The sequence below is a fragment of the Hippichthys cyanospilos genome, chromosome 19 (genome assembly GCF_059441005.1).
Source record: "Hippichthys cyanospilos isolate Australia breed blue-spotted pipefish chromosome 19, RoL_Hcya_1.0, whole genome shotgun sequence".
NCBI classification, from domain to species: Eukaryota; Metazoa; Chordata; class Actinopteri; order Syngnathiformes; family Syngnathidae; genus Hippichthys; species Hippichthys cyanospilos.
Genome location: NC_142387.1, coordinates 2,730,161 through 2,754,266, shown reverse-complemented (window position 1 = coordinate 2,754,266; position 24,106 = coordinate 2,730,161). Strand labels below are relative to the sequence as shown.

At 38.2% G+C, this 24,106-nt stretch overlaps 2 protein-coding genes across 5 annotated transcripts in view; both read left to right on the top strand.

The window, feature by feature from the left end:
• pdcd6 (programmed cell death 6) lies at positions 1 to 20,151 on the top strand. Of its 2 annotated transcripts, none has more exons than XM_088402375.1 (6): positions 1 to 251; positions 4,514 to 4,575; positions 14,378 to 14,422; positions 14,689 to 14,859; positions 17,958 to 18,067; positions 18,140 to 20,151. In XM_088402375.1, exons 1-6 carry the CDS (start codon positions 169 to 171, stop codon positions 18,236 to 18,238), a joined length of 570 nt encoding a protein of 189 aa, XP_088258501.1. In that variant the 5' UTR covers positions 1 to 168; the 3' UTR covers positions 18,239 to 20,151. The 2 variants fall into 2 exon arrangements, with proteins under 2 accessions (XP_088258501.1, XP_088258502.1); XM_088402376.1 differs by having other exon boundaries at positions 6 to 251; positions 14,689 to 14,847.
• A 416-nt stretch (positions 20,152 to 20,567) lies between these two features.
• The window catches only part of LOC148407626 (uncharacterized), a 34,118-nt gene continuing 30,579 nt past the window's right edge, over positions 20,568 to 24,106 (top strand). For all 3 annotated transcript variants that reach the window (XM_088402621.1, XM_088402619.1, XM_088402618.1), the window contains exon 1: positions 20,568 to 20,798. In XM_088402621.1, the coding sequence (XP_088258747.1) occupies positions 20,696 to 20,798 (103 nt within the window). In that variant the 5' untranslated portion in view covers positions 20,568 to 20,695. The remainder of the gene's footprint in view (positions 20,799 to 24,106) is intronic.

The window sequence follows — 24,106 nt, the reverse complement described above, 5'->3', positions numbered from 1 at the left end:
ATGGAAGTACTGAATGATTGGCCGCGCCCCTATGCGTGAGTCAGGAAGGAAAACTGCCAGCTCACTTTGAGGTGGAAAAAAGAAGAGCAGAGTCGAGGCGGCGGATTCAGTTTGAAGCAAGACACCCGGAAGACGTGCTTGTCGAATCTCGTGTTTATCCCTGTTAAAATGGCTTATCATAGTCCTTACAGAGCTCCTCCGCACATAAGCAACCCTCCGGATCAGAGCTTTCTGTGGAATATCTTCCAAAGGTGAGTACCGCGATTGACTGTGCCCGTTTTAATGTCACAGCTAGCGTTGTGTGTTGCTGCTCAAAAACTTCGACTTCGACGTGATTCCATCGGGTCTTCCTGGAAGTGCACTACTACGGCAATTGTGCGTGAACACATCCACGTCACTTCTAAGGTCAATTCCCCAAAGGCGTAGTGACGTCATAGAACTGCATTGCATTAAAAATGTGGTTATGGGGATGTGATTTATTCGTAGTACAACCACTTAAGTTCAGAGTATTTAGTTAACAAACAGTATTCCGAACTAAAAAGCAAAGTGTTTGTAGCAAATGACATCATCATGTGTGATTTTTATGTTGCTGGCAGACGTTGCTTTACTCTATAGTCTTATGTAATACTGCAGATGCACTGCTTTGTTTCATTGGAATGCTGCAGGCTTTGCAAGACACACAAATTATTTATGCATGCTGCAAACTCCTTTTGAAAGCAGGTCCTTTAAAAAAATGTTTTCCTCTCTTTTGGTGTGAATTCATGTGGGAGTCATGGAAAGTCACAGTAGCAGTGCAAACACTGCCACTTTTATGACGAGTACAGTCATCCTCACATGAGTGAGCTGTTTCAGTAAAGGCTGAGGAAATTTTGGAAGTCACTCCATGATGTCATCAGAGTCAATGGAGCTTAGTTGAAATGGGAAGCTCCTGTATCACACACTAAATGACTCAATGTGAAAACTCATTTATTGAGACTTTTCACTTTGATTTTTGATATCTGGAGAAACTGTACCCATTAGTCAAACTTTTTTATTATTTTTATTTTTGGATGATTAGACCTAAAATAAGCACCCTGGTTGTTAATACCGTGCATTTGACCTCCATGTTGACCTCCTTCAAAATAAAAGTAACGAACGAAGTCATGACTGCTATTACACCTGACTTAAAAATATCCAGCCAGCCATCTATCTATCCATCCATTTTCTAGAGCCGCTTATCCTCACACGGGTCGCAGGCTTGCTGGTCCCTATCCCAGCTGGTTTTGGGCAGTAGGCTGGGGACACCCTGAACTGGTTGCCAGCCAATTGCAGAGCACACAGAGACAAACAAGCATTCATGCACTCAATCACACCTAAGGACAATTTAGTATGTCCAGTGCACCTGCCTTGCATGTTTTTGGAGTGTGAGAGGAAGCCGGAGTGCCGGGGAGAACATGCAAACTACACAGGAAGACCGGACATGAACTTGGGTCCCTTGAACTGTGCTTTTATCACTACTCCACCGAGCCACCTATACTTGTTGCCGCCATTTGTTTTGAGACTATGAAGACTACCATATATATATATAATATATGGACACATATAATATAATATAATATAATATAATATAATATAATATAATATATGGACACAAATGCTGCAAATGGTCGGAAGGATGGTTTACGATGGCAGCGTTGGCAAGTCGAATGTTCGTATGTAGAGAAGTGTCTGTATAAACAAGGACATTATTACTCAAAGGGGGAAACATACGTGTTGTAACCACATTGTACTGAGCAGCTTCACCTTAATTTTGGGTGGTTTATTTGGAGAAAAAGCTGACCTACATCTTCCAAACTGTATGGTTCTTTATCGGAAATAATTAAACATGAGCAAAATGGTTGTCAGTTCTTAAGGGAAAACGGTCTTAAGGGTGTCTTCTATTTTGGACTCTTTTGGGAACAAGGTAGGGCTTAGCTCAAAAGTAACAAGAGAAAACGCAAGGACTTTATATGGCACAGTCACTGCTTTGACTTGTCACTGTTTGGTTAAGGTTGTATAACCAGCACCAATCAAAACTGCCTCAACTCCATAAAGCAGTCCTTCATGGGAATGCTCTGAGGGTTGTTTTTCCTTTTCAAGGTCGCCAAACGTTGCTTTATTTTTGTGGGGGAGGTTTTAGCTCCAACACCTTGTAAGCAAACAGAGCAGATCACATTGAGAAAAGCCATAGGCGCTGAAGAGACGGTAATACACTAGACGTGAAGTGTCACACCTACAAGTGGAAAATCTACTCACCAAGTAAGCGCTGGGCCGTTTTTTTTTTGTCAAGAGGTTTCCCCAGCTCCTCCCTTACAGCCTTTGTTGGAATTCAGATTGTTAGTTAGGTATGCGCAACGTCGACATGTTGCTAAGGAACAACTGAGTCGCATTTTGGTCATGCAAGCTGTCATAAGTGAGGCCCATTAGCTTTGCCAACGTCAGGTCATGAGACTGACCGTTTCTAAAATTTACACAAATATTTTTGTTCTGATCAAGTGGGGGTAAAATACAGTAATCCACATTATATTCATCTAGCTTCACCGAAAAGTGGATATTTTAAACCCAGAGGGAAATTTTGACCCAACTCTGGCTTTTTGATGTCTTTGATTTATGATATTAAAGGAAAAACATACAAAAAACTCACTAGGAGGCTAAAATATTAAACATGACAACTCAATATTCCACACTGCCATCCCTTCTAAATGCTTACAAACAGGAGGTCAAGAGGTACACCCAATAGGTGTCAAATTTAGCCCATGTCAGGCTCATTTATTGTACAATATTAAAATTTGAAAATATTGTCATTTTTTGGACATATTAAACACCCAATGTTTTATCATGCATTTCCCCTGATTTTTGCATTAATCATTTCAACGCTTATTCATGAAAATTTTAAACCACAGGGTGGCGATAGCGGCCAACTTATGGTATTTGCAAGCCTTTCATGACTTCTTTGATTGGCCTAGCCTGGACTCCCATCATGCAAAGGTCTTCAAAAGTCATCATATTCTAATTATGACATATAAAATCTTCCCATTTCAATTTTTATTTCAATACACAGTGTAGTTACTTTTGCCATGATCACAATTTTAGTGATTGCACATAAATGGGATGTGGGTTCCCAAGGAAAAAAAAATGCCGATATGTATGGATAGGACTGATGCCACCAAACAAAGTCCAAGTTGAGTGATAATAAGGCCAGGTTAGTGAAAAATCCCCAGACACCCAGGGGTCAAAGGCCATTAAGTGGCAAATTACAGATGACTTGAGGGCGCTTTTGTTCATTTACTAAATCATTTTCACAATATAACTGAGTCTGTAACTTTGTCAAGTCTGTGAACCGCACACGAGCATGCACACACCTACTCACACACAAACTTTAGGTGCGTTTAGGGTGAGTAATTAGCATTGTATCATGGTTCAAAACTCCATAAAGTTGAGCTTCCATGAGAGGCCCTTTAACTGTCAGAAAAATCCTAAATCAAATTTTCCATTGTGATAATTTGACTTTAAATACACATACACATAAATAAATAAATACACATAGGTAGCAACACAAGCAAACTTTGGCAAATGATGCCTCAAGTAATGAATTTTAATTTAAAAAAAAAAAGGTTGTTTTGGAGTTGAGGCCAAAGAACAATTTTTGCCCAATTTCGTCTGGTGAGATACTTCCCCAGATTTTAAAGTGTTTAAATCTCAGATGATAATCTCACCTCACATTTCCTGGAACAGTTTTGGTCAATATCGTTTTCATAAGGCACTGGTTACTATGGACATTTGAGAGATGTAAAATATGTGTAAAGTGAGTATACAGTTCTTTAGAATTACAAGAAAGAATGTTCTTATCGTTTTTTCCAAACCTTTACATCTGTATACTATCAGCATCCTGCAGCCGGGTATTTGAATCAGACCCAATTAAAATTTAATGAAACCTTAATTCTTACTACATACAGTACGTTTTCTTAATATATACATTCTTTGTTTCTTTTGAATTGTGGTGGAGCTTAATGATTTCATAAACACTCATAAAATACCAAAAACAACTATTCAAAGCAACCTGGCAATGTGTAAACTAGTACTTCTCCCCTGAGTTGTGCCACTGCTGAGGCCATGGTCTTCGTGGGGCTTCTCAGTCACTCTGCGCAGTGATTATGACCAGGCCAGTGTCATATTTTACCACCTTGAAATGATTTGAATTGTGAAGTTAAGTAATTTTTGCAAATCAAGCCTATCTTACATAGCTAATATTTTGATTTCGTCACATTATCAGCATACACACACACACACACACACACACACACACATGCGCACACACAAAATCTTCACTGTGTGTGGAATGTATAAACTGCCTTGTGCAACTGTTGACCTACGTTTGTGTTTCATTCATCTTCTCTGGAGCTGTTGCGAACGGCAATCTGCCCATAAGGATAATCTTTCGGTGGTTGTCCTCTGCAGTTTTTTAAATACACGCTCTTCTTTGCTCTCTTCACAGGGTCGACAAGGACCGCAGTGGAGTGATATCAGACTCAGAGCTCCAGCAGGCCTTATCCAATGGTACACATCCATGTGTGACTGTTTCTTTTGCTTCTATCTTTCTATGCTTTCCTAGTTCCTCTTGTTTAATCCCCTGGGAAAATTCATGGAATTGTCAGTCTCTGATTTTGTTCATTCAATTATTTATTTTAAAGAAATGAACCAGATCATGGACATAACACAAAACCAAATTTCATTTCATAAAACAACTTCAAGAAACACTAAAAAGAAAACACTAACAAAAACGTGATTATAACAGTTACTTGTTTAGAAGAAATGGAGAGGAAAAATATGGAAAAATAGGGAATTTGTCCCCAAACGCCCTTTCAGTTGATAAGAGGTAAGAACAGTGACAATAGAAAATTGTGCACTTATTGAGGATGTAATGGCAGCTATCTCCCCAGTGCCTTTCAGTATCACAGTACTCTGCAAGCATGTTTTAGTGGGAACAAGTTGGAGGAAAATCAGGACAGCTCCTGATGAGTAGCTTATGGCAGCTAGCGTGCTGGGTTAGCTACAGTATAGAGATGTTTGATTCAAAATACACACATTTCAACAAATAATTATTAATTATTGGCCTGACTTGTAATCTCATCTATCCATCCATCCATCCATCCATCCATCCATCCATCTTCTATCACTGCTTAATGACATTGAAACCTCTTTCATAAAGCTTCATCACCTTGCCTAATGCAAGTTTTGCGATTCACCACTGAATATGACATCCAGTCATCCTCAATCATGATTGCTTTTCTTAGCCCATTGTAACCTTGTTTTTGAGGGTTCAGGTGTTAATGATGGCATTGATTTAGCTTTTCAGTAAATCCCAGACGCGGACAGTTCGTCGATACCGTCACCAATGAATGAGGAGAAAACCTTTTCGACACGATTACCAAGCATGACAGAGCAGTTGGTTTTATCTGTAGTTTTTGCCCGTCACAGTAATCATCAGCTGTCACCCAACAAATCTGTCTTTTCGTTGGGGTAATGACAAAACTGTCTTATGCTCATGAATATGGGAGCATAAGACAGTCAGATTTAGCAGCAAGTAAACAAGGTTGCCCTCATGGCTTGCTGATTACTGACTGTATGAGCGTAAGGGTGCAGCAGTTCTATACACTATGCTAGATCAATTACTGACTATATGAGCATAAAATTATCCGGTATTCTATCACACAACACAGTATGTTCAGAGTGAGTGAGACAATAATATGTTGCAGTGTGCAACTTTGCTTACTGCAACGTGACTTACTTCTTAATGCTTGCTAAGCATTACAGGGACCTCTTTGTTTGTTGTGCGGTCCATAGTCATTGATTCATGAAGTGAAAAACATATGTGTATGCAATCATGTTCAACACATTTTTTGTACAGGTGGGAACAAGTCTCAAATAAAAAGCAACGTGTGAATTTAGAGATTTGTGTTATTTTACGTACAATTTGAATGAATAGGTTGCTTGCTTAATAGCTGAGTAAAGCAATCTGGAATGGCTTTCCTTCCTCATGTGGCATGAGGATGTAACGTCACATGCAAGTGACCCACAAGCAACCAATGGGCTCATCTCATCTCTTCCGGTGCCATGGAAGAGAATTCTCGTCTTTAAAATAGTACTAAAATAATAAATAATAAAATTCTCATTAATAGGATTTTTTATAGAGAGTAGCTGACACCCTTGACTAGTGCTTATCTATTTTTAAACCCAATTGAGCACTGTAGTGAAAACTGCGGCCATTTGATAGCAGTGTTGCCATACTTAGTGCACAAAACCTACATACTTGAAAATCTTAGTAAGGAATGGGAATCAATCTTTCTGTCACAAAGTGTGCATGTCACTTTTGTAAAACTGTCACCATTTGAAGCGCACATGTCAACATTTGTAAAACTAATCATACTAATTATACTGGAACTCTAGAGATTAACTTTACCGATAACGCTTGGCACTGAAAGAGTTAAATTGCACACTCTCAGGTGCTCGCTCCTCTCTCTGCTGTTTACATGCTCGCACCTCCCACCAGAATCTCCATCAAGGAGTGGAGAATGACAAAGGAGCGAGGAGAGTTGTGCTGAATTGTCAAAATTCTGGTTAAAAACCATTACTGTTATATACTGGTTGTAAGTGGTGTAAATTCGAAATGTATGATAGTATTAAGTGTTTCTAATCTTTCAATCACCTTCTTCTGTCCCGTGAGACAGACAAGATAGTACCGTATAACATGTCTTTTGTAATTTGTCTTTTGTACTTGATGCTTTGTGCTCTGTATGCACTTGGCATCTTGGCAGGTTTCCCAGCCTTGTCTTTTGCCACTTGATTAGATTCTCTGTGATGTGAAGCATAGTCGGTGAGGCCGAACACACATTTTCGCTCCATCCTGGCCTCCATCTTTTAGTCTACTCTCGCTTCTCCGCTTTGACCTTTTCTTCTTGCTGCTCATTTTATAATGTATTGTGCCTCGGAAACAGTATGAGGAGCCCCACGCTTCTTTATGATCAAATTGCTTTTGCATGAAAGTTTCCTAATTTACAGATGTGCTTTTATCGGTGGATTGCAACTTCAGAGATGAGTTTTGCTCATATCAGAATTATTTCAGTTGTCCTGACCTACTTTGTGTCTTGCCAAGGAATTTGTTGCCTGAAGGAGTGTGCCATTTCTTAATATTATGACACACATTCTGTTGTTTTAAGCTGCTTTTAGTGAACTATGCAGTGGTGTGAAAAGGTATCTGAACCTTTTAGAATTTCTCACATTTCTGAATGAAATCACCATCAAATGTGAACTGATCTTTGTTAAAATCACACAGATGAAACAACAGTGTCTGCTTTAACTGAAACCAGCCAAACATTTATAGGTTTTCATGTTTTAATAAGAATAGCATGCAAACAATGACAGAAGTGGAAGGAATAAGTACTGTAACTGAGCTCTCTGCCTAATGATACTTAAAGAGCAATTGAAACCAATTTTTACCAAACAATTTAAGTCAGCTGTGTGCCCGGTCACTGATGTGTGGCTTAAAGCTTTCCTGCCCACTATAAAGCACACACCTGGAAAGAATTGTCTTGATGAGAAACACTGTATGATATGCACCATGGTTCGCTTAAAGGAGCTGTCTGTAGACCTGCGATCAGGAATTGTTGGTTTGTATGAAGCCGAAAAATGAATACAAAACCATCTTTAAAAGTCTGGATGTTCATCAATCAACAGTCAGAGAAGTTGTCTACAAATGGAGAGAGTTTTGCACCGTTGCTTCTCTCCCAAGGAGTGGCTGTCCACCAAAGATGACGCCAAGAGTTCAGTGCAGAATACTCCGAGAGGTAAAAAGGAACTCGAGAGTGTCTGCTAAAGACTTACAGAAATCACTGGCACAGTCCAATATCTCTGTGCACGCATCAACTATATGTAAAACATTGGCTAAGAATGGTGTTCATGGGAGGACTCCACGGAGGAAGCCACTGCTGTCTAAAAAAACATTGTTGCTCGTTTAATGTTTGCTAAAAGGCACTTGGACACTCCTCAGAAGTTTTGGCAAAATATTTTGTGGACTGATGAAACCAAAGTAGAATTTTTTGGAGGAACACACAACATCATGTGTGGAGAAAATTGGAACAGCTCACCAACACCAACACCTCATCCCCACCATGAAGCATGGTAGAGGGTGCATCATGGTATGAGGCTGTTTTGTTTTGTCAGGGCCTGGACAACTTGAAATCATTACTGGAAAAATTCAAATATTCATCAGGATATTTTGCAGGAAAACCTGAGGCCGTCTGTCAGACAGTTGAAACTACAAAGAGGATGGCTGCTGCAACAAGACAATGATCCAAAACACATAAGTAAATCAACTTAAGAACGGTTTCAGAAGAACAAAATACACGTTCTGGAATGGCCAAGCCAAAGTCCAGACTTGAACCCCATTGAAATGCTGTGGTATGACCTCAAGACAGCAATTCTTGCCAGGCATCCCAGGAATCTGACTGAACTACAGTAGTTTTGTAAAGAAGAATGGGCCTAGATTAGTCCTGATCGATGTGCCCCCAAGATTAGTCCTGATCGATGTGCCCGACTGATCTGCAGCTACATGAAGCGTCTGGTTGAAGTTATTGCTACCAAAGGGAAAGGGGTGGGGGGGGGGCACAAAATATTAAATGTGATGGTTCAGTTACTTATTCCTCCCCCTTCTGTCATTGGTTGCATGCTATCCTCATTAAAAGATGAAAACCTATATAAGTTTGTATGGTTTTAGTTAAAGCAGACACTGTTTCATCTGTGTTATTTTGACAAAGATCAGATCACATTTGATGATGATTTTATGTAGAAATGTGAGAAATTCCAAAAGGTTCCGATACTTTTTCATGCCACTTTGCTTGTATTCACTTAAAGGACATGAGACTACAACAATTTCTGTATCAGTTCCCAGGTTGTGAGTGGTGTACCAAGAGTAGACGTTTGTGAATTATCTTTTTTTTTTTTTCCTGAGTGGTAAATTGGACATTCACGTGATTTCCTGGTGAACCGGACCGCCATGATGCTCGGGCCTCTGTTTTAGGCCAAACATTTTTTCTTCTGGTACACTATTCTGTTCTGAAACTTTACCACTGTAGCTGTAGAAATATCCCAAAGATGATCAGTAGAAAAAAAATGCACCTGAGCTTTATTTTGAACTTCATGGCAAAGGCTGGATATACTTACAGTATGTAAATGGTATTTCTCAGTTTTCTATTTTTGATCAATTCAAAAAATGTTAGAAAAAAACATTTTGCATTGTCAATAATGTTGTCATATGTAGAATTTTGAGGTTAAGTATTCAAAATAGTTTGAGAATGAGTTTCAGAATGAGGCTTTAAGATGACAAAATGTGGAAAAAAATGAAGCGCTGTGAATACTTTTTGGTTACACTGTAAATATGGCAAACACACTTTATTTACTGAGAAGCTGTGTATATACTGACAGATGACGCGACAGTTTCATATGAGGGGATTTCAGTAATCTGACAAAGGGTAATTGGTTGCATCGAAGCTTATTAGAGACTTCATAACAAAAGTTGCGGATGAATATACAATTGGATTTTGTTTATCTCACCCTAATTAACCTTTTCATTATTATGTTGATTGAGAACAGATTCTCATTTTCAAATGCCAATTGTATTTAATGTGGGCCGACTAGATGGAAGAGTGGTTAGCAGGTCCACCAAACAGTTCAGAGTTCTGAGTTTAATACCAGATCGCATACGCACAGGCCTTCCTGTATGGAGTTTACATGTTCTCCCCGGCAGATGAATTGCACTCTCTAAATTGTCCTTAGGTGTGATTGAGTGTGTGAATGTTTGTTTGTCCCTATGCGCCCTGCAATTGGCTGGCAACCAGTTCAGAGTGTCCCCCGCTTACTGCCCGAAGTTTGTGAGGATAAGCGGCTCTAGAAAATGGATGGATCTAGTTCATGTTTTGTTTTAAAAAAAGTTTGTTATACTTGTATGCAGACTTGGACACAATTTTATTATGGTTCATTGTATGTATTTAAAAATAACGTTAAAAATAAACAAGGAATGGAAGCGGCCTGAACAACCTTTGTGCAGTATTTCAATCATTTTTGGAAAATTCTCTTACACATCATTCTTGCAGTATTTTAGCCGAGCGATGACACACTCCTGTTAGTGTGATAACTGAGGGGTCATAGTATGTTGAACTTTGACTTGTTGTCACCATCTTGGCGAAACCTAAGCTCCCTAGTGTCTTCTTTCAATATTTTCCCTTTGATGTGAAATGCCTTTTATGTAAAGCTCAAATGAGTGGACAAACTACTGCACAAAGGACAACGATGATAGAAAGAGAACAATTTAAAAATAATTTGACCATAAGGATATGCTCAACAAAGGCATGTCCTCAAATTAGCGTCACGTGTCTCTATTGCCACTTTGTGTCCAACATGAGTTGCTTCAGTGAACGATGCTGTTCTGTCACACTCGTTTGCATAGGCATCTTGGAGAAGTTGAGGCAAAAGTGTGAGTATGTCCTCAGCCGCTCCTTCTGCAAATATGTCTTGAGATGTGAAGTCTGGACAAAGCGTTACGTTTTTTGACTTTCATGTATGCAAGCATCTTACTGAGAACTATGCAAGTCATTATGTACACATGGGTTAATATACAAAGCGTGTTCATGCTCACACACTGTGGTCACATCATCCAGTTTTTCCTACCCCTCCTTGCACACACACACACACACACACACACACCTTTCCACCTCACGTCGTGAGAGAACCTTGTGTTGGGCACAGAGAGTGTATTGTCCAATTAGTTTTTCCTCAAGCGAGAAAAAAATATTCGAAGCATCGGTGCGATAGAATAGAATAGAATCCCCTTATTGTCATTTTACAGCAGGCGCACAACAGTGTTGGGAGTGCTCACTCCTATTAATGTGTATTGAATAAATATGAAAAATAAATAAAATAGTGAATCATATTCACACAGGGGTGCAATATAGAATGGATGAAATACAAATAAAAAGTAGAAAGAATGGGGGAAATCAGTCGGTGTCACAAGTGAGGAGAAAAAGTGCTCAAGTGTATGAAGCGCAAAAGGACTCTGCATCATCACACAGTCATCAAATATTTTGTAATTACTGCACAACCAGATACTTTAAATTGTGTGGTGATTCTCTGCATCACCTTCACAATTGCCATTTTACCCTGAATGCACTACTGGTCACGTTATTGTGCTTGAGGATGCAATGCATCATTGCATTACTCAATGCAACTATGCTAATCACGTTCTTAAATTGCATAATGACTCTTTGTACTTGTGTTCGGTCCTAAATGGTCTTTTTGTTATTCAGTGCTCCAGAAAGTATTCAAATTGCACTTTTCTCACATTTTCTTTCACTTTCAGAAATGAGACGAGACACAAATCCCAAGTTGTCTCATGAGATTGAGTCCATGAGAACGAGTTGGGATGTTTGCAGAATTTAATTATAAATGATCGACCTTTATATTTTTTTTGTTAAATATGAACTGAGATGTTTGACAACTCGCCACAAAATTTTGGTCCAGACATCAGAACACATTTGAGATGCATGATTTGTTAAAGAATGATCAGGAGGAACGGCAACAGTTCCAGGATGTCAGTATCAATGCGTGCAGTAAATTACGCTAATATATACTGCAAACTGCCTTTGAAAAGTATTCAGACTGCTCTCAACAGCTAATATAGAGCATTCAAGCGCTGCTAGCTGGTGGCTAATTTATGCTATAGGGTTGCCACATGCTTGAAACAGAGACCTATAGAAAATTGTCAGTATAGTGAAGTTTTTTTTTTTTTTAGTGCCCTGAATTGGCTATTGAATGTGATTTCCGAGCAGCGACGGCTGTTTCAAGAATATCGGCTAGAAAGAGTCAAGTCAGCCGTTCTTACAGCATTCTCCCATCAAAAAAAAACCGTTTGTGTTCATACATTATTTGTTATGGTAACCATTTCTAAGTTTAATTATCTTTGGCGGCATGTTTTACTGTCATGCAGAGCAGAAACAAGTGGCACAGAGCATCAAGCGGTGCATTCTCCTGTGTACTCCACTACAAAGACAGCCACGAGTGAAAAATACCTCGTGATGTGCAGGATTGTGAAATGTTGTGGTGTTCTAATCTTGTGAGATCTCACTGTACGAGAGATCGTCCTATCCATATTCAGTTTCATACTAACATAAAATATAATTATTTTTTCCTCCCTCGGAAACCCCTACACCAAACATCCATGTCCAAAGTCCGGCCCGGGGGCCAAATGCGGCCCGTGGTCAATTTCAATCCGGCTCCCAGCCTCCGTCATAAAATCAATAACGTCTGGTCCGCATGGAGAATTAATACATTGGGCAACAGCGCTGTTACCTGCTTGTGCTAAATGCTGCCTTCTATAGGCTCAATTAGGAACAGCAAATTAGTATATGAGTAATTGACTGTATGAGCCCCTAACTTTCTAAAATGGCGACAATCAACAAAAGGAGGAAAGTTGAGCTGCAGTGTGACGCAGTGAGCTGCGGTCAGCACCAGCAGCTTCATATCGCCAACTTTTACTGACAGCTGGATAACTGCAAGTTTCCGAGAGATTCGAGCATTTGGTAAGAAAATGCTAAGCTTGTTCAGTTCGATGTATTTGTGTGAGAAGACATTCTCGGTTATGATCTTAAATAAGAGCCGTGTGAGGACACGGCTATCGGACTCTCACAAGACATCTTGCGCATCCATAGAGCACTGCCATAAACCACACCTGGCCTTTGTCCTGCACTCCAGATCTATTCTACAAATATTAAACAGCCATGGTGAGATTTTTTTATGTTTCAAATGTAATTTGCACCTAAGAGTACAATTACTTCTGTTCAACTGTTATAAAAAGGTGAAAAAGGTTATAAAAAGTGAACTTAAGTGAATATTTAATTTCAATATTTAATGTCAATTCATTTTTGATATGTATGTTTCAAATTAACCAAAATACATGCTTACGATAGCTGAAATTAAAATAAAAAAGCAAATGTTAAACACAGAACGGTTCGCTGAAATGTATTTAAATTAATTGCTGTTATATGTAAAGAACTTCTGCCAAGGTTGGCCCCCCTACATTTTTAACACACCAAATCTGGCCCACTTTGCAGAAGGTTTGGACACCCCTGTCCTACACACAACCTTCCAAAATTACAAAAAAGGTTTAGTTTTTTTTTTTTTTTTTTGCACATTGATAAAAATAAAAGAATTAAACCATCATGTAAATATATAGCCTGGCCTTTCTTGAGTATGATGCCAAATACATGGCACACTTACCTTTGGGCATTTTCTTAACTCAACTCAACTTTTAGAAGACGGGGTTTTGCACTGGTGCTACCAAATTTTTCCATTGGCCGCACCACACAGTGTTTGGTCACACACTTTTTCAAGGAGGTACAGCATATAACCTCATTTGTTGATGTATTGTCTCAATTTGCATGCTATAATTCAGAGGTGGGCAATTTACATTTTTCTTCTGGTACAATGAACCACCCCGCCCGGTTTCCATCATCAACGTTCCGTAATCATCAGTTCGTCTGTGTAATTTTGCCCAACCTTCCGCCACCACTAGAGTTTGAAATTTGACTTTTTTTTTTTTTTTTTTTTTTCCTGGTCCATGACTCGTCAGGTCTACTTTGGGCTATTTCATTGTTCTGCTTTCATACTTACACTTTAGGTTAACAACATGTCTGTGGTTCTACAGTAACACTGCAATTGTTCATAGTCAAGAGGCCAGCTTTTATTGCGCAGCTAGGTTCATCAATGGAGTGTTTTCCATCCAGGGGTATGCCAGAGAAGTGAAAATGATCACCAAACGCCTACAATACATAGTAATCAGTGTAATCTGTATTATCAATATATTTCCACAATACTAGGTGGTTAATTGAAGAGAAATTGTACAACGCAAGCTACCCTGTTGACAGTGGGCCCAGCACTGGCTTGTGTATGAAAAGTTGCTAGTAGCCACCAGAATGTGTCGATAGGTGTGTAAGTAACCGCTGGGATGCCATTTCATCTGATTGCTACCATTCCTATACCCACTGCCATTTTTTCAGAAGCTGTGGGACACAGTGTCCCATTGGGAGTGAAAGGGTTAAGAATGGCCATTCCAAAAAGAGAGAATGGCAACGAAAAAGCTCAAATCCTCTCTAAGATGCTGCTTAGTGCTTGATACTTCTAGTAACAACTCTCACGCATTCCTCTTTGTTTTTGTCATGAATCACCTCTAAAATGTGAAAAAGTTGCAACATTGCCTAACTAAAAGAAACAAAACATTTATTAATCTAAATCATCATTTTATGTTTTTTAGGCACATGGACACCGTTCAACCCTGTGACCGTGCGCTCCATAATATGTAAGTAATGGCTAACGTTGCTAACTATACACAACAAGCTGTTGTGCGCTTGTTTGTGTATGGTTGTTTGTTCGTCATGGCATCTCGATAAACACACTTTTAGTTTTGGTCAGATGCTAAAGCGGAGTCCAGATCTGTTTTCTAGTTGAGATGAATATTAGCATAAACTAGTCATAATGTTTTCATGTTAAGGAATGAATTCCACAATTAGACAACTGTGTCAACTCTTAACTCTGTTCTAAACACTGCCTCTGACTATGTTTCAGCCATGTTCGACAGGGAAAATAAAGGGGGAGTGAACTTCAACGAGTTTGCAGGCGTGTGGAAATATATCACGGATTGGCAGAACATCTTTCGAACGTACGACAGAGACAACTCAGGCTTCATCGACAAGATGGAGCTCAAACAAGCATTGACCGGATTCGGTGAGCTGAAAAGTATGCGTTGGCATTTTCTTTTGCGTTGTGTGGTGGAGGGCTCTGCTGTTTCTGTCAACTACCTTTCTCAGTGGGGCAAAAGGTTACATGTAACATACTTGGGTTCCCTCTAGGATTTCTTTGAGTAGCGGTGGCATACTTTCCGCTGAACTGTGGTGGGGGGGAGATTTTTCTTCTGACAGATCTTGATTTTGAGTTTTTTTTTTTTTTTTTACAAATTTCAAGTTTTAATGCAATAAACACAATGAACATTCAAAACACCATCAAAACATGAAAAACTATTGATCTAATAATACAAACATTAAAGAGATTTTGTGATAGAAGCAAGTGAAGTAAGAACTGTTTATTTTAGGTTGTATGACTTTTTTTCCCCCTCATATTTGCCTGAGACTTAAGTACTTCAAACAGAGACTAGGGCTTTCGTAAACTAGCCTGAAAGTCTAAAACTGTGGTAGTAGAAGTGAGGAAAAAAAAATCACAATGGAAGTACTTTTGATTGCGTTATTTAAAGTTGAACAGATATTCCCCAAATATAAGACACACTTGTGTATAAGACACATCTTTAATTTTGGGGTCAAATTCTGGTATTTTCTATGTTACCGTGTATAGGATGCACCAACAGTTTGGCAACAATGTATAAACTATAACAAAACAGAATAAATCTCATCTTTTGGGAACACTTCATATTTTCTTCTTTTCATATTCATAATTTATTTTTATTTGTTGTGGGTTAAGTGTGTTTTAGGTTTCCTACATTGAACGGTCAATGAACACCTTACCAGTCTGTCGTTGAATGTGCTCCAAGCAGTTGTTTTTCTTTTTCCTCGCGATGCGGTTCGAGTTCATCTTACCATAAATACCCGAAGTTGAGCAGCATCTCTGTTTCCACAAGTGTATGATTGTGTGTATATGCCAAAACACCGCAATTAGTAAACGAGTCAAATTAAATAGCTTTCCTTGTCCTATAACTGGTGTAATCTTAATTGAATCAGTGGAAGACATCATAACTTTGACATGATCCTCTCTGTTTTCTTAATCTACCTGCTTGTGAAGAAGGATATACTCAGACATACTGTAGGTTCAGCCTGTCATAACATTCTCAGCTAACTTGAGGTACTGTTAGCTGCAAAAGCACTGGTTGCTGACAGCCAACTGACATGCGCCCTCTAGCTCATCTGGTTGGGTAGTGCTTCTCAACTAGTGGGGCGAGGTGATGCCATGGGGGCCGCGGATGACCCCAGGGAAAAGGATTTGTTTTTGTCTTGTGAAGTGTAATTGCAATAAAATGAGAATGTTCATCTTTTTTTATAATTAACGCCGTAAAAAATAATTAACAGTTGTTGAAAGTTGATTTATATTGCTTTTTTTTCTTTTGTTAATTTTAAAAAGAATACAGGTTTCAGTATACTTTCATACAATTTTCATAGATAATCGTTTTTATAATCAGCATGTCGGGTGAGGGGGTTCTTTTTCCTAGGGGGGGCTTGGCAAAATATTATTGAGAAGCACTCCGTTACCGTAAATATTTTAGGTAAGAATGCGGCTGATATAAAATTGCACATCTAAGTGTCAACACATCCAATGTGGCTGACACAATCTTCCTCAACTGGTATTGAATTTAAAAAAAAAAAAATCACATTTTTAAGTTACAGTTTATAGGACGCACTCATACTTTTCGCCTTTGTTTTTTTGGGGGAAAAAAGTGTGTCTTATATTTGGGGAATTATGGTATTTCTTCTTTGGCTGTACTAGAATGTGGGTAATGTGCACTTAGTTTGGAATCTTCCATGAATGTTTATGAAATGTTGGGGGAGCTGAAATACCTGAAGACAACCCTCAGGGGTGGGCGAAGAACTTGCAAAGGCCACACAGGAATCCCATAGCCGAGGTTCAAACCCCAAACCTCAAATCTGTGAGATAAATGAGCTAAGCGCTTTGTGCTGCCTTAATCTAAAATGACAAAACAAAATGATCTTTTCTAACCCTACTACAACAGATATGTATAAAATATTTTTTGATAATAGTTGAGGAAGGTTACGTTGAATTTGATTGTTCACTGTGATGTGTCCAAAAGAGAATTGTTTATTGTTTATATTGATCCAAGTACTGTAAATTTCAAACTATAAGCCACATCGTATTGCATAAAGTGGCAGCAACAACAACAAATAATTGTCATTGATAAACCACACCTGACTATAAGCAGCAGCTCGTCACATTTTTTGCAGAAAGATTGCATATGAAAGTTTTTTTTAAAACTTTTTTTTTAAATTAACTGCCTTCTTACAGCAATATATTAGGTAGACTCAGCATGCCCGCATGTTTAGCAGCAACATAGTTTCAACATGACGCCGACAGAATGCTGCAGAGTAAAATAGCAGTTTAGACTAAACACCTCAGCATCTTCTTTTTCTGTCTTCCTTTTTTTGATTGATTATTTTATTGAACATCTAAACACATACGTATGATTCACATATATAATCATATATAAATATATATTATCAATACATATATGTTTAATTTACACATGTAGCAGAGATGTTTATACAAGCTCTTATTGAAGTTATACATCATTTTTTAAAACTGTTTTTAACACAGCCATTGATTTACATTTTTTCAGTTCTATTTAACACAGCCATTGATTTACATCTTTTCAGTTCTATTTGATAGTTATTCCATAAATTGACCCCCCCCCCCCCCCCCTCCCCGATAATAAGATAGTCAAACCACAAACACTCATGATGATAATACTAATAACAATTCATGAATTCGCCATCAACACCGACAATTATTGTCAAAAGTACAAATTTAAGTTGAAAGAAAATGTTCATAAAAATGACTGGTCATGGTTTAGTAAATCTTACCTACCTCTGCACTTATGGGACAATTAGTTAGTTGTTCTAATGCAGTCTTTAAAGTAGAAATGTGATTGACAGATACAGAGTGTGAATTTACTCACAAAACTCCTTAAAAAAAAAAAAAAAAGGTCTGTTGCATCTGGTGTATGAACTCCAAATAATGAGTGACTTCTGAAGGGACATGGTGAAGATTCTAACACTTGCCCTGACACCAACTCAACTCATTTTTTTTACTGGTGGCAGGTTATCGTCTATCGGATCAGTTCTACGGTACGCTGATCGAAAAGTTTGATCGACAGAGGAAGGGACAGGTGGCCTTTGATGACTTCATCCAATGCTGTATTGTACTTCAGGTAACGTTATTACAGAGTAACCAAGCAATGTCAGTTATTATAAATATCTCAAGTCAATATTGTTGTCCACAGAGGCTGACTGATGTTTTCAGGAGGTACGACACAGACCAAGACGGCTGGATCCAGGTGTCATATGAACAGTATCTATCCATGGTCTTCAATATAGTATAATGGCACACAGGGGCAGCAAAGAGGAGCACAACTAACTGGACATAATGGTGCCAAAAACAGCTACTGGCAGATCCTGGATTTCCGCCTTGGTGGACGCTACAAGATTTTTTTTTCCAAACCTCAGTAATAGCCGCTCGCTCACACACATGGATGGAAATGAGAGTACAGTATATTCAAGGTGTGTCAGAAAAAAATCTGGAACCGGTGACACAGAATACATTTCAAATTTGCACAACAAATCTTGCCCCTTCAAAGTCATTATGGAGTCTCAAATGCATTTTCCCTGCCTTCTCTGCTGGCGCTCTTGGATGGATTTATGTGGCCATATTGATGTTTTTATTGTCTTCAGAATGAGTTCTCTTGGTGGAACCCTTGAGGTTGGTAAAAAGGTCACAAAGCCAGGTCAGGTAAGCAGGGAGGCTACTCCAGCACAGTCTTTCTTTGTCTGTCTTTCTCTGCCAGCAACTGTTAGATGCTCAGGGTATTGTGAGCAGGCATGGGTTCGTGCTAAGAGCTGTGAGCCGTTCTGCCACAACTATCACATCTTCTTATGCGTTGCTTGATCATCTGGACAAAATTAAGGGGAAAACTCCCTAATTTGTTATTACATTTTGAAATATTCTGTGACACCGATGCTGAAACATTTCTGACATACCTTGTGTCTGTGTTATATTTTAATGTTGTCAAATTTAAAGTACATACTTTTTTGTGTTTAAAAAAAAAAGTAATTTTTTGCCTGAAGACCAATCTTTATTTATGTCCATATTGGGCACTCCAGATCAGTGATTGCAGTGGTGCCTTGAGATACGAGTTGATTTATTTTATGTGCCAGTTTTCACTTGCCAGCATTTGGTCATTATATTTTTTTGTTTTTTATAGCATTGAATTGTGACCTCAAACTTGAGGTACGAGCTCGAGCTCTATATAGAAGCAGTGAATTGCAGTCAATTGACTTCACGTTAGAACTTTGGCAGATACAGAAGAATTCTTGGAAAAAAATAGAACTCAAGCGATTTAATGCCATCCTCTGTTGATGTTTACTGCCACTCAACGAGAACTGAAAGAAAATTTGAAGTTAAGTATTTGAAACTGGATTCGTCTGTTTTCATGCTTAACCAAATTAGCATCTACTGTATCATGCGCTGGTTCGACCCTTTGAGCAATAAAAAACAGATGGTATGGATGAGAGAGTGGAGGTGAGATGCCGTCGATCCCACTCGTATTTGGACTTGTTGCAATAGTCTCAGCTGTAGCATTCCTAATAATGCTTCAATGAAACGGATTCTCGCGTGGCGGAGGCAGGCACTGCCCATGGAGCTGCCTTCATCGATGCAGTGACAAAACAATGATTTATTAATTCTATTTTGTCATATCATTGTGTGTTTTCGTAAAACACTAGTATAAAGTGCTATTTTTCCTCAATAAAATTATTATACTGGGGAAATGGAAAAAGATCAATTGATATGAGTGGTTTGAGCTAGTCATATCTCAAGGCACCACAGTATTGCTGTTGATAACACAAGTCTTTTGATCGTTTGTCTTTGTCATTTTAATGTCTAAACATGATTATTCTAACTAGAGAGGCATTGTTAATATGATATATTACATCGCATGCTTTTCGGGGAAATTTATCCCCTTAAGTTGTAGCATGTTCTTCTACTTCGTCTCGTCTCCTCGCTTCTGTTTTAAAGCCATGTTTACAAATACTGTGAAAGCAGTGATGCGTTCTGCTTTAAAATGTACTTGCCAGCTTACATGCCATATTTATACAAACTTATTTTCTAAACATCAAAACATTAACGAAAGGGTCGAAAATAACGCTATAGAAAATGCTTATTTTTGTGCATGATGCCTTAAAGACGTTTTAAAAACACAAAAGAGAATTCTTTTATTAAAAAGAAAAAAGAAAATTATTGTGGTCTTTTTTTCTTTCTTTTCCCAAGCTTCAACCGAAAACACATGCTACGCGGCTCAATGATGCCCACTGCTGTTCATTTGTAATTCTTAGCACTGCAATGCGCCACACGTTTTTAAAAATTTCCTCTAACAAAAGTAAAAACAATTAAAAAAAAACGCGCAATGAACCATTACACACAGAATTGTGCATGCAATATGTAAATTCTCATGTTTGACCAAGATTTAATCATTTTTAGTGTCCAACTGAAATTCTCAATATCTAATGAACAAACTGCGGGTGACATTTTGTAGATGTGCAGCTATGGATACATTGTTTTGCAGTAGTGATCGGTGTTGAACGCGTCAGTGTTGACACTTGCGGAAATCGGAACTATAGTCTCATTGCCTTGATTTCCGGGGGGAACTATTTAAATTTTGCACATTCAGAAGTGGTTATCGTACAGCTTTTTCTTCCCAAAGTTTAAAGTATTTCCAAGGACATTCTTTTAGGTTATTATTGGTATTTAAAATTGTGCTCATTATTTTTCAAGACTTTTTACAATGTATCTAAAACATATACGGATGAGAGTGAATCGAACTATTCTGTGCGGTCTGTCAATCAATCACCTGGCGCCAATAACGTTCTTCTGCAGCACATCAAAAGGTACAAACACATTGAGGTTTACATGTACAATATTTCAAGATAATAATGGCGGCACATTCGCCTCAGGTTCTGGTTATCAGGCTTCTATTAATCGTGCAAATGGGCTGATCAATTGAATCAGGTGTGTTGGAAAAGGGGTACAACGAAAACAGATTGGCTAGGGGCTCTCGATGACTGGCCTTGAAGACCGCTGTGTTAAAGGACGGATCAGATTTTATTTGTGAGCTTTTTAACAACCTCGGTGGCTAAATAAGCAGAGTTATTGGAACAGACATTGATTTTTAATAAACAACTTTATATTTGGTGGAATAAAAATATTCTTACTTGCAACAACTCTGTCAAGCCTGTTACATTGTCTTCGCTGGACTGCTGCGTTCTTCATTTGAAATGCTACACCCAAGCCTTTACAGCCTCTTTCAATTCTTTGTTTCTGGGGTTCCTTTTCATCAGGTGGCAAAATGCATGTGTAATCATTGGGTTCAGTTTAATTTTTCCTGCTACCATCAAGCTACTTCATCAATAAAGGGGTAATTACATGACAGACCCCCCAAATTGATCAGGAATCTTTAACCAATGAATGATAAAACTTGGTTATTTTTAAAATGTCTTTATTGCATTTTAAATCCATAAACAACCATACAGAAATAAAATACAAAATGTGCTTCACCTGTTCAAGGCCCCTGAAAAAAAAAAGAATAAATGGAGAATGGAGCAAAAACATGAAAGCAACAAGGCTGCATAATAGGAGGCTGGTTAGCACTTTCACCTCACATTCAGCGGCTGCGTGTTTGAATGTGGTTCTGGCCTTCCTGTGTGGACTTTGCGTGATCTCCCTGTGCTCACTTGGGTTTTCTTCGGGTACTCTGGTTTCCTCCCACAATCCCGTGTGGTAGGAATATTGGACACTCCAAATCGGCCTTAGTTGTGGTTGTGGGTGTGAATGCTTGTTTGTCTCAGTGTACCCTGCAGTTGTTTGGCAAGCAGTTCAGGGTGTGCCCCGTCTATTGCCCAAAGGCAGCCTGAACAGGCACCATCAGTAAGCCCACAACCATCATGAGAACAAGCCGTTGTTTACAATACAGTATATCAATTGCCATGCAAGTCACAGTCACCGCAGCCAGGTGAATTTGAATTTGTGTCCCTGTAACTGTGAGTCAGACGTGCTATTCACCACACCACTGGCCCGCCTCCCAGGGGAACCATGTAAATACCAAATAACGGGGTGACTGATAACTGACTTGTTGTATACACTAAATACTAGAAAACGTCATTTGAGGAAGTATAACCCCAGAATATATGCCCAATTGTAGCAGGTGCAAAACTGCGGCAAGCTAAACATGAATCGTGCAGCCGCCCAAAAATGCTAAGCAAAAATGCCATCAGTTTTGTCAACATTTTACTGCATGTGGATAATGCTGTCAGTTGTCATTTTGACTCAAGGACTATTTTACCTTCAAATTCATGTAGTCTCAAAGAGGTCAAAACATGATTGAAAGGCACTGTTGTGAACTGAAAGTCATTCCACGTCATAAAGCAAAATCCATAGCATAAAACTGACTGACAAATTACAGATATGCAAAGGTGTCACCTCAGCAAAAAAATTGCGTACTTTGAAGAATCTTAAGTTCTAAAATTATTCCTTGTGTGTTACTGCACAATCTGAATGACCACTGTAATACACAATGTAAGGAAAAGTTTTTTTCGAATTAGTGCAGACATCAAAAAACATTTTTAATGGTACAAGAGTGCCGTCATTTTCATATTTACAATACGATTAGAATTGAACAAACGGCTGTAATTTAAATTTAGATGTACAGTGCTACTTTTATAATGTCACAGCAGAAAAATGAAGGACCCACCAATGTGGGTTCCAGGCTCCAGGTCTAGGCATATACTGTACCCACATAACAAAGTAGAGCCAGGTGATATGGACAAAAGAAACCTAAATGTTTTGATGTTTTTTTATTTTTTTATTTTTTTTCACTCATGCAATCAGTTTGTACGGTGGCCGAGAGCCCGATTGTAACTATTGCTATATTGTATTGTAAACCGCCCATCCTGCATTCTGCCATTTGTGCTAACCTGGATTGCATAATTTAGCTCTTTTCATAATGTAGAATTCTACAATGACTAATTAATCAACACTGAATTTCTCAGAGTACAAGTCGACCTCACTTATAAATCACCTCTCCTTTTTTTAATTTGGGTGAATTTTACAAAAACGAGATCATAAGTCTACCCCTGACTTTAGTGGTTACATACTGTATATCATGGCTGTCCCATTATAACACATGGTGTGTGTTATTAAAATGACACATAATGGTACGTTGACGCATTTCTTCGGATATCGAATACTGTTGCGGTTATTGGGCGGGGAGGGGGGGGGGGTGATTATATACACAGTACTATTATATATATAGCCAATGATGCATTGAATTACATTTTGTTTTGTTTTTTTAATCCTCAGAATAGAAATGATTATATATACTGTACAGTATACACTGTATACTATACAGTATATATGCTGTATATATATATACATATATATATATATATATATATACATATATATATATATATATATATATATATATATATATATATATATATACATATATATATATATATATATATATATATATATATATATATATATATATATACATATATATATATATATATATATATATATATATATATATATATATATATACACCTGCATGGTGTTGCTTTGGATTACATTTTGTTTTATTAATCTTCAAAATAGAATTGACAACAAAAATCTGATTTCTTTACATTGGTCATTTTGATAGTCAGCTAATATAGCTAATGTAGACAATATTTGTTGCCTTCAGTGTAAGGCATATAAAAGGCTTTTTTTTTTTTGTGGCTCCACACAGATTGGTGTTTTGTATTGTTTTTGGTTCAATTAGCTCTTTTAAAATTTTGATTTGCCGACCCCTGCTCTAAATTGTCTTTAAGTGTGATGGTGTGTGTGAATGGTTGTTGGTATATGTGTGGCCAGCAATTGGCTGCCAACCAGTTCAATCAGCAGCCTACTGCCAAAAGGCATCTTAGCTAGGCTCCAACATGCCTTCAACCTTCGTGAGGATAAGCGATTAGGGTATGGATGGCTGGGTGAATATTTCAAATTCTTAACACGCTGATAAATCATGCAATTTGAAGTCAAGTTGTCTCATGAATACAAAGTTGAAGTCAAGATAGAATTTTTAGCCAGTGGCAAGTCCTAAAATTGGCGACTCAAACAAGTCTTGAATCAACATAACTTGATAACTTCCTTGTATCGG

Bases quoted from the DNA above. Each gene is read 5' to 3' on its own strand.
- pdcd6 (XM_088402375.1), top strand. From the start codon at position 169: ATGGCTTATCATAGTCCTTACAGAGCTCCTCCGCACATAAGCAACCCT. The intron at 14,423-14,688 runs GTAAGTAATGGC...ACTATGTTTCAG, and splicing joins GACCGTGCGCTCCATAATAT to CCATGTTCGACAGGGAAAAT. The intron at 14,860-17,957 runs GTATGCGTTGGC...TACTGGTGGCAG, and splicing joins CGGATTCGGTGAGCTGAAAA to GTTATCGTCTATCGGATCAG.